At 39.7% G+C, this 11,702-nt stretch overlaps 1 protein-coding gene across 1 annotated transcript in view; it reads left to right on the forward strand.

Annotated features, from left to right (window-relative positions):
• Nucleotides 1-11,265, forward strand: part of cntn2 (contactin 2) — a 148,745-nt gene extending 137,480 nt beyond the window's left edge. The window contains exons 19-23 of the mRNA XM_061688467.1: nt 3,032-3,147; nt 3,592-3,778; nt 4,719-4,831; nt 8,636-8,804; nt 9,252-11,265. Coding sequence (XP_061544451.1) covers nt 3,032-3,147; nt 3,592-3,778; nt 4,719-4,831; nt 8,636-8,804; nt 9,252-9,349 — 683 coding nt within the window. The 3' untranslated portion in view covers nt 9,350-11,265. The remainder of the gene's footprint in view (nt 1-3,031; nt 3,148-3,591; nt 3,779-4,718; nt 4,832-8,635; nt 8,805-9,251) is intronic.
• Nucleotides 11,266-11,702: the final 437 nt, after the last annotated feature.

Here is an 11,702-nt window from a genome sequence, read left to right on the forward strand (position 1 = left end):
CGTCAGCCTCACAGTCAACACACAGCCCCGCCTGTGTGGAGTTTGCATGTTCTCCCCGTGCCTGCGTGGGTTTTCTCCGGGCACTCCGGTTTCCTCCCACACCCCAAAAACATGCATTAATTGGAGACTCTAACTCTAAATAGGCATGACTGTGAGTGCGAATGGTTGTTTGTTCCTATGTGCCCTGCGATTGGCTGGCAACCAGTTGAGGGTGTACCCCGCCTCCTGCCCGATGACAGCTGGTATAGGCTCCAGCATCCCCGCGACCCTAGTGAGGAGAAGCGGCTCAGAAAATGGATGGATGGATGTAAAATTACTTTGGACCTCCAATTAAAAGATCCTGATGACATATGTTTGGTACATTTCCATTTATTTCTGAAGATACTATACAGGTTATGCAAAAACTGAAGATGTGCCAATAATGGTGAGCACGACTGTAAGAGCACACTTGTGCACCAAACCAGGTAAAAGACCAATCGCGACAGAACATCTCTTTTGCAATGGTGAAGGCAGCAAGTTATACCCCAAGTCCAAGTCAATCACATACTGTACCAGAGTATTAAGCTTTTTATTTTCACCTCCCCTCTCGAAAAGATACAAAAATAAGTCAAATGAGTTGAACAAATTCTAGGTGACATTAATGGTGGAAAAAGTTTAAAGATTGTGGAAACTAGATAGTATAAGACAATTTCTTGGACCTGAATTTGCCTTAATTTATTATTTTATAAATATTTTCCCTATTTATGTTTTAAATAAAGTGATATTGTTCAGCATCTGAATTTGCACATGCATAATTAATTTTGTATTTTGTATTAAAAATACATAAATCAGAAGTTAGGACTCAGTACTTGAGTAGTTTTTTTCACTGAGTACTTTCTTACTCTTCCTCAATTAATTATTTTGAGGACTACTTTTTACTTTTACTTGAGTCATATTATTCTAAAGTAACAGTACTCTTACTTGAGTACAATATTTGGCTAGTCTACTTACCTCTGCATACTCACATACACATACCAGTCTGTATTTTCAGTCCACTCTGCGTGACATTGTGTCCCCTTCTCCAGCGTCCTCTGTTGCATCGACCCAGTAGTGACCACCTTTCAAATCTCAGACTTGTGTATCTGCTAAGTAGCCGCGAGCCATTGTCAAAGTCAAGCTCCGACCTACTTTTTTTTGTGTGTTTTTTTTTGTCCTGTTCGGCAAGCAGAATGGAAGATCTGTATTCCTTTTATGCCGGAACAGTTTGACTGTGTCACAGGGGAGTTTTTAAGCTTCCACTGTCGATTCTTAGTATTATAATTGAAGTTTATTGAGAATCAGAGTCGAACAGACCAAAGTTTCTTGAGGGGAGAGAGAAATGAAGACAAAAGACAAAAGCACTAATTGTAAACAGGGTGAGAAAAGTAAGTCATTACATTTCTACAACAATAAAACATTAAATATGAGTGTTGCATGGGGCTGGAGTGCTGCATCTTGTGAGGGAAGGATAGGACAAGCTAGAACAGGACAAAGACAGGAGAAGAAGCATGCAGGACAACGGTCGTGAACCAGGCTGTACAACTGAAGTGTGGTAGGAGTGGCGATGTAAATTATAAACGTCTATGGGACGAGAGTGTGATTGAGGGGATACACAAGCAATTTGCATATTCATGAGTTATTTGTCGCAATAAGTGAGTGGCCCCACACCCAGTGAAAGACTCCCAGGGGTGTGTGCCTGCGGACACATGCAAGTGAATTGACACCGTTTTACATGCACAAAGAATGACAGAAGTGTCCTGTAATTGCTGTGCCCGCACCACGGAGGCTGAGGACCCCACCCAATCAATCGAGGGGCGGGATCGGGCCCAGGGGTCCATCCGAGAGCAGCCCGGTGGACAGGAAATGTCCCACACCGAGGGACCCAGGGTGGTCCGCCGGCCCCACCGAAACGCCCCGACAACTGCAAATTACTAAGAGTTTGTAGTTCTGATGACTTTGACATCATGTTTGATGGGGGTACAATATTATCTAAACTTAGCTCCTTGACCTGTTGTTGCATGAATTGCAAGCTCTTTCTGAGTTTGGCAATCTCCTGGCGAAGCAAATCAAGTGCAATCGACAATTTCTTGTCTGTATCTCTGTCGAATCAAGTAAATCTGACTGGCGCCCTTTGCGACGGGCATCAATTGCGCCCCCTTGGCTGATTGGCGGGGGGTGCTGGCGGAGATTTTAGTTTGGTTTGTTTTCAAAACAGCAGTGCACGTGCCATGTGCGCCGACTGTCAATTGCGCACCTCTGGCTGGGGGGCGGGGCCCACAGAATGCCGTCCTAGGCGGCTGCCTATATCGCTCATATCAGAATCTGCCACTGACTTCCAATCGGCTCCTGTGTGTCGAAATCCCCATTCTGCTTGTATTACAAAACGTTAGCCATATAATGCAAGCGTAGCATGCTATTGAATGACAATTTCACTTCAATTTTATTTCACTTCCGGTAGCTCTTGCGGTGGATCGAGTAACTGCACCATCCATCCATCCATCCATCCATTTTCTGAGCCACTTCTCCTCACTACGGTCGCGGGCGTGCTGGAGCCTATCCCAGCTGTCATCGGGCAGGACGCGGGGTGTCTCGAAATTGGGAACGTTCAGAAGCGCTCAATAAAACCTAATTTTTAGCCATTTTCTGGTTGACAACTTGAAAATGACGTGTATTACAATACATTAATAATGCAAATATGCATTTTTACCGACCCCATAAAATCATTGTACCCGGACTTTTAACAAAATGCGAATTAGGACGGGCCATATGACAGTGACAATGATTGGCATGCATTTCCCACCTGTAATATATGATATGTTTTTACCACTAGGGGGCATCCCAAGCTTTGAGTTGTCAGTCGTCCCGCCTGTTTATTATCTGTTATATAACCTCCATGCATCTGACTAGACATTGTGGCTCTGTTTTCTTTGATCCATATGCAGTTTCTCTGTTGGTGAAACTGTACTCAACTGATTGTACACTGACATTTTCATATTCTAACATCCCTTCACAGAGCCAACAGTTGGACCATTAAGCATAAATGTCACTGCACTGACAGCTTTTGAGATGAAAGTATCATGGGAGGCTGTCCTGCAACCTAATACCAACGGCATCCTGAGAGGATATGAGGTAATGTGATGCATAATAGCACAACGAAACAAGCAACTATTGTGCTTTTTAGAGTGCTAAAAAATAGAAATTAGAAAAAAAAAAAAAACGCTCCCACATCTCAAAAACATGCATCGTAGGTTAATTGAAGTCTCTAAATTGCCCCTCGGTGTGCATATGAGGGCGTATGGTCGTTTGTTTATGTGTGCCCTGCGATTGGCTGGCAACCAGTTTAGGCCTCCTGCCCGATGGTAGCTGGGATATGCTCCAGCACTCCCGCAACCCTTGTGAGGATAAGAAAATGGATGTTAAATTATATGTTCATGTTTCACATAATTTTCCAACACCCCATACAATTATATTGTAATTATTCACAAAATGTCTTGATTATCACACGTAATTATCTTAATTTTGTCTGAGTGTTAAGATATTCTTCGTCTTCTCTCTCTCTCTCTCTCTTTGCAGATCCGATACTGGCGACAGCATGAACGGGAAGCAGCAGCAGACCGAGTGCGTACAGCAGGACTAGAAACAACAGCCAGGGTGTCTGGACTTCGTCCCAGCACTCGATATCATGTTGCAGTTCTTGCATATAACAGTGCAGGCACTGGCCCACCCTCACCACGATCCACTGTCACCACTAGGAAACCACGTATGAATTCTGAAGTCTCATGCATGCATAAAGAGTTCAGATGTTGGGATTGACATTATAATCAACCAAATAGTTGCATTTGGTAGATAGTGTGGAATTTATTGTTGTTTAATCATGTTTGGAAGCAATTGAAGCAAAAGGGTGTACACAAATTGATTTAGTCTTGACCAGTTTGCAGTTGAAAGAAAAACCTCATATTAACTATGAGAAGTTGAGCGCCATCCGTGCAGACTTCAGCTCTAGACAAATCCTCTAGACAGCATAGTGCTCAATAACGACACTAGCATTTGAACTGAAATTCAGAACATTGAGACATCTTGTTGACATATTAAATAAATACATTTAAAAAATCATTAAATTTCATCAAAAGTCCATCCCGAAACAGATGCCTGATACATTAATCTTTTTACATGTGATATGGAGCCCAATTTCAGTTTTACCTGTAATTAATGTCATCAGTCTGAAGCAAACTGCTATGCTGAGTTAAACTTGCATTCATCATTTTCCTCTCAAATAACTCAAAGGTTTTAACAGCACGCCATTCACAGCAGAGAAACACTAAGTATAGATAATAGTATCTTTCACACTCAGAACCCAGTTCACATTCATATGTTGTCCTTATGTAACACATCGGAAGAGGTCGTCCATATACGCATTTCCTTCTCTTTGTTTTTTATGATCCTGCTCGTAACATAACAATGTTCAATGATCCTTTCTCACCCGAGCCACTATGCTCAAATGATTGAGATCGACCTATGTGGTTGAAAATAAAATGAGATATTTTATTTTCAACGTATGTTACTTGTGCATCAATTTCACCTCTGCTTTTAACACTTCACAGTTATCACGCACACACACTACTGACACACTTAGTATCTAACATCAGAGAATCATCTGTATTTATTTATGTTTTCTATAAACTTGTTATTTCTTCTTTCAGCTCCGAATCGCCCTCCTGGAAATGTATCATGGAGGACTGATGGCTCATTGGTAATTGTGCGATGGGACCACGTGAAGGCCATGCACAATGAGTCAGCAGTCCTGGGCTACAAAGTGAGTTTTCTGTGCTCTTGATTCACAAAAAATAAAAGTAAAAATTCATATTAAAGTATAGTAAATACAACCCCAATTCCAATGAAGTTGGGACATTCTTTTAAACAAATAAAAACAGAATACAATGATTTGCAAATCATGTTCGACCTATATTTAATTGAATGCACTACAAAGACAAGACGTAATGTTTAAACTGATAAACGTTATTGTTTTTAGCAAATAATCATTAACTTGTAATTTTATGGCTGCAACACGTTCCATAAAAGCTAGGACAGGGTCATGTTTACCACTGTGTTACATCACCTTTTCTTTTAACAACATTCAATAAACGTTTGGGAACTGAGGACACTAATTGTTGAAGCTTTGTAGGTGGAATTCTTTCCCATTCTTGCTTGATGTACAGCTTCAGCTGTTCAGCAGTCCGGGGTCTCCGTTGTCGTATTTTGGCTTCATAATGCGCCACACATTTTCAATGGGAGTCAGGTCTGGACTGCAGGCAGGCCAGTCTAGTACCCGCACTCTTTTACTACGAAGCCACGCTGTTGTAACACGTGCAGAATGTGGTTTGGCATTGTCTTGCTGAAATAAGCAGGGATGTCCATGAAAAAGAAGTTGCTTGGATGGCAGCATATGTTTCTCCAAAACCTTTATGTACCTTTCAGCATTAATGGTGCCTTTACAGACGTGTAAGTTACCTATGCCATTGGCACTAACACAGCCCCATACCATCACAGATGGTGGCTTTTGAACTTTGCGTCCATAACAGTCCGGATAGTTCTTTTCCTCTTTGCCCGGAAGACACGACGTCCACAATTTCCAAAAGCAATTTGAAATGTGGACTCGTCGGACAGCATAACACTTTTCCACATTTCATCAGTCCATCTTAGATGAGCTCGGGCCCAGAGAAGCCGGCGGCGTTTCTGGCTGTTGTTGATAAATGGCTTTTGCTTTGCATAGTAGAGTTTCAAGTTGCACTTACAGATGTAGTGCCGAACTGTATTTACTGACATTGGTTTTCTGAAGTGTTCCTGAGCCCATGTGGTGATATCCTTTATACATTGATGTCGGTTTTTGATCCAGTGCCTCCTGTCGAAGGATGGTTTCTCCGCCAGTCCTTCGCGTGTTCGTTGAATTTCGGATGATGAGAATGTTGGGGTCCGAATCAGAGACTGGAAATGAACTTCTTTAAGATCTTTATTGCAGAATATTCTGGACACAAATGTTATACAGGCAAAGGCTGCAGCTGCACAAATGTGCTCAAATGTGCGCTGTTTCAGTGTTCAGTGCGAGATTATATACAGTGTTCAGGGCGGTGTTTAAAGCTTGAGCAGGGTGGATCCAAGGTCACAGCAATATCTCTTCTTGGCACAAAACATCCTGTTCTGCGGCTGACATATAGTTTTCACAGTTACGCGATTATCAGAACATTTTGCTACTGAGGTTAGGTTACACAACATAACAGTGCACAAATAAGTCCATGTATGATCATGACATCAGTATATCACAGTGCGAGGGCCTTCACTCCTGAGGGATCGAAGGTCACGGGCATTCAATGTTGGATTTTGGCCTTGCCGCTTACATGCAGTGATTTCTCCAGATTCTCTGAAGCTTTTGATGATATTATGGACCGTAGAGGATGAAATCCCTAAATTCCTTGCAATTGTACGTTGAAGAACATTGTCCTTAAAGTGTTTGACTATTTTCTCACGCACTTGTTCACAAAGAGGTGTACCTCGCCCCATTTTTGCTTGTGAATGACTGAGCAATTCAGGGAAGCTCCTTTTATACCCAATCATGGCACCCACCTGTTCCCAATTATTTTGATAAGCCTTCCTCAACTTTCCCCGTCTTTTTTAGCCACCTGTCTCAGCTTTTCTGGAACGTGTTGCAAATTCTAAGTTAATGATTATTTGCTTAAAAAAAATTAAGTTTATCAGTTTGAACATTAAATATTTTGTCTTTGTAGTGTATTCAATTGAATATAGGTTGAACATGTTTGCAAATCATTATATTCTGTTTTTTATTTATGTTTAACGCAATGTCCCAACTTCATTGGTTAGGGGTTAGGGTTAGGGTTAGGGTTAGGTTTGGGGTTGTAATCAATATTACAGTATTATCCATGTCAATTAGTTGCTGTTGATAATTATCCACCAAGCTGGAGTTGTTTACGCTGTCTGACCACCATAGGGTAACCCAAGCTTTAAGTTCAGTCACCTGACCTGTTTATTATCTGTTATATTACCTCAGTGCATCTGAATATGATCTTTTTTCATTGATCCATACGTAGTTTACACTGTAAACAACACTAGCACACTGTAAACCTTTTTAGGACATGCAAATCCTGAAACTGAGTTGGACCTTATTAGAAAAGACGACTGAAACTTGAAAGCTTTAATCACATGAAACATGATACCGCAAAGGTCTATGTTGTACCTTTGAGCTTTGGATCGCATATTCGTACTTCGTGCAGAGACACTTATTACAGTCCTGTTTGATCATATAATAAATAATAAATCAATAAATCTGTCTGTTGGAAAAAAACATAGCTAATTATTAATTAATATTTTTATTATTAACCCTTATTCAGATTTATGTCTGTTCTTTTTTGGTGAATATATGTCTTATGCATGGATATGACACTGAAAGTGACAAAGACTAAAACATTAATAAGAGAGTAATTTCAAAATGTATGGATGGATGGCCTTTTTTCTTTTATTTACATTTTGACTGAAGTTTACATGCTTAAAATGATACTCTCATGCTATTTCTTAATCTAGTTGTCCCTCGCTACATCACGGTTCAGTTTTTGTAGGTTCAGTATGTCACAGATTTTTTTTATTATATATTGCAGATTATTTGTTATATTGCAGGATTTTGCTGTGATTATTTTTCCACACAGACTTACTGCTGAGTCATGGAAGTAGTAAGTAGGAGGCAGGAGGAAAGATTGCTTTAAAGACATAATGTCCAAAGTTTGGGATCACTCCACAATTAATAAAACAATTGTAATCCACCTATTGGAAAGTACAACCGGCTTGAGTTACACAACCGTACATCTGCTGTAAAGTAAACATCACTAGCAAAATGCCCACCACACTCACTTTTTGGGATCTTACTAAATCAGGCCCTTAGTCTTTTGCCAATTTCTTTATACTAATTCATCCATTTTCTGAGCCGCTTCTCCTCACTAGGGTCGCGAGCATGCTGGAGCCTATCCCAGCTATCATCTGGCAGGAGGCAAGGTACACATCGCAGGGCACATACAAACAAACAACCATTCACACCTACGGGCAATTTAGAGTTGTCAATTAACCTACCATACATGTTTTTGGGATGTGGGCGAAAACCGGAGTGCCCGGAGAAAACGGGGAAAACATGCAAACTCCACACACGCGGGGATTGAACCTCAGAACTGTGAGGTAAACGCCCTAACCAGTCGGCCACTGTGGCACCTATACTAATTCAACAAATTAAAATTCACTTTAAATCAAGTTTTGCTTAGGTATAAATAATGTTGGGCCTCGCTTAACTGTACTACTTAATACCTATTGTTTTGATTTGATTTTGCTATAACTGCTTTTTAATTGCTCACTAAAATGAAACAAGGATTACAAGGCAGTGATTAGCTGGCAATCAGTCCAGGGTGTACCTTGCCTCTCGCCCAAAGTTAGCTGGAATAGGCTCCAGCTCACCCTGAGTGAGGCTAAGTGGTATAGAAAATGGATGGATGGGTTACAAGATTACAAGAGATTTAAAGACAAGTTTGGCTGTAAAGTAACCAAAATTGTACTTCCATGATATCAGGTTCTGTACAAGCATGAGGGTCAAACCGTTTTGAAGGTCCTGGACATGGCAAAGACATCAGTGAACCTGCCGCTGCCCAAAAACAATGGATATGTTGTATTGGAAGTGCGATCTTGGGGTGAAGGTGGGGATGGACCTTCGCACGAGATTATTGTCTCAAGGGACTCAGGTGAATAACTACAATGTCACAGCTCTCCTGTTTATAAAAAAAAAAAAAAAAAAGTGTATTGAAAAAGTACCCTACAAAAGTTTCTTGACCTTGAAAACATTTGGGCATTTGCATCTGGATCAGATACACAACTATGATATCAATACAGTATTTAATGTTTCTATAACTCTGCAGCCATCCCTTGCTCAAAATTTGAAGCGCCTACTCCACATTGACGTCCACTGTGTAGGCATCTTTACATGAGACTGATTTGAATTAGTTTCTATACTCTAAAGTATTTGAAGGCGTGCAAGAGTTTATTTTATAATTGTAATACACTAGGTGCAAAAACATTGCCCCAGTGAATGTCTTGTCAGAATGAGGTACTGAATTTCAAAGTGATTACCTCACTTTATATGCATCATATTAAATTGTAATAGTGTGATATGTTGTTCTTGTGTTTTTCAGGAACCGGCATGATGGTCCAGAACATGGCAACTCTCTACAGTCATTCGCTAAATCTCATCATTGGCTTGTTTATTCTCAAGATGGTGTCAGGACTGTGATTTCAGTCAACTTTTTATCTTACTAACTACAATTGAATGTGTCTGGTGTTACAACCTGTTTTGTGTGGGAATGGGTAAAAAATATAAAGAAAAAAAAAGTACCTATTTATTAGAAAGGCCTGTGTGTGTGTGTGTTTAAGTGGCAGAAGAATGCTTCCAGTCTGATTGTGTAGGCATGCACTGGAGTCAATCAATATTAATAAGGGAATACTGTAATCTCGTGTGACATGTCTCAAACACAGGGTAGGATAATGCCAAGACCTTGTACTGTTGCCTTCATTCACACTCATGCATTTATACACCACCATGATTGATGTCTTGATGTGTGACAGCATTAATTTAGCAAATTCCACAAACTTACAGTATAGCATTTGGGAACTACAAATATTTTACGCCAAATGTGGCAGGGGCTTTACAGGGGCTCAAAAGTACAGTATTTGGATAATTGTAAATGTAACCATTATTGTATGACTTCATTAAAATCAGTTGCAGTCAATGACAACATTGAACAGAATTTATGGATATCAAGTCTTTGGTCTAGGAAGATGGAGATGGGTGTGATTTATTAGATGGCATCACAAGTAGCTACTCTTTGGATTCTTTATGAATACAGGCCGACATTTAAATGTGCTTCATTTGTCTAGAGGTAACAGAGGAATTGAATTCTCCTTGTCAATGCCTCTTGTCCATCAACTTTCAAGTGACCTGAAAAATTTGGCTGTAATCCCTCAATGTAAATGCCATCATTTTGAGAATCCTTTTAAATTAAAACCGAAAGTCTAAACATCTTGCTATTTCAAATCAACTGTGGTGGTCTATAAAGGAAAAATGGTAAAAACTCTGTAGTTATTCAAAAACCTGTAACTGTACATATTACATATTTACTGTTTGGCTTTTGCATGTTCAATCAAATTTTATTTCCAGATTATGAACTGAAAAAGCCTTTCTGTCAGAGGCTACAATAGGGACCATTTTAAATGAGTAACTCTAAAGCTGAATCATGCAAAGCAAGTGGAGTCCCAACTTTACCAAGAATTAGAAGGAGAAATTAGCAGTTTCCAGCATGTTCGAGTGTACTACATACAGTAAAACAGCCAAGACAAACGACAGATCGAGTTGTACTTCGTTGCTCTCATACAATGATTTTTGGCGCTACTGTATTCATTCTTGCTCTTCTTGAAGAAGCTGTTTGAAAAGTCAAGTCAAGTAAAACATACCCATTGTAATGGCCGGATTCTAGGTCCTGCTCATTGATTTGGCTGTTATCATACACCAGCCATTCATCTATTGCCAATACCGCTTATCGCCAGTCAGTCGCAGGGCATGTAAAGAGAAAGAAAACCATTCTCACTCACATTAACTTTGAGAGGAAACTGAACTATTGCTGCCTGCACCAAAGTCAAGTGAATGTACCACTACACCATCAGTGACTTGTAATCATACACACCATCTATGATGTAATACTGTATGTCACTAGTCAGTTCAAAGGTTTTCCGTTTCATTCTTTTTTTTAAAATTAATTTATTAAATCATTTATTTTATTTATTTATATATTTTCAGGAAAGTTGTACAAAAGAATACAGTGTTTTTCTTTAAATTTTCCCTGTTGTTTGATAATAATTATGACAAGTATAAAAATGCTAGTGTAATGTGTTTCACTTTATTGCAGCTGCTTTTCTGCTGATAGGGTGATATAAAGTTCCTGACAGCGATAAAAGGGTTGGCCACCAAAGTTAACAATGTCATATATCCCCTCATTGTAATCAGTCAGAATCTATCAGCTCTTATGTAAAACTTTGTCAGATTTATTACACTACACAGGAAGAGATTGAACTCAAGCATAATGATTATTTTAAACTTGTTTTTAACTTGTTTAAACTGGTCTACTGTCAATTGATTTAATATTCAGTACTTCTTTTTCTTGATGGTGTTGCCTTAATTTTATTGAGTGTCAGTAATTTTAGAAAGTTCATAATTGCACCAGAAGAAGATGAAAAAACGGTTTGGTTCCCACAAAATGTAAATATAAAGCCATCATGCTTCATTGTAATATATTCCCTGTTTAATATTTATTTAATATTTATGTCTTCCATCCATCCATTTGCTACAACTTTTCCTGTGCAGCGTCATAGGTGAGCTGTAGTCTGGCGAGTGTAAGGTAGAGTACACCCTGGTCAAACAACCAGTCAATCAAGGCACAGATAGAAAAACAGCTATCCACGCTCTCATTCAACTATGGACATTTAAGTGTCTTCAGTTACACCAACAAGGATGGTTTTGGAATGTCGGAGTCCCTGCAGAATACCCACACAAGCACTTGGAGAAAATACAAATGCCACACAGAAAGCACTGA

The sequence above is a fragment of the Phycodurus eques genome, chromosome 10, assembly GCF_024500275.1.
Source record: "Phycodurus eques isolate BA_2022a chromosome 10, UOR_Pequ_1.1, whole genome shotgun sequence".
Classification (NCBI taxonomy): Eukaryota; Metazoa; Chordata; class Actinopteri; order Syngnathiformes; family Syngnathidae; genus Phycodurus; species Phycodurus eques.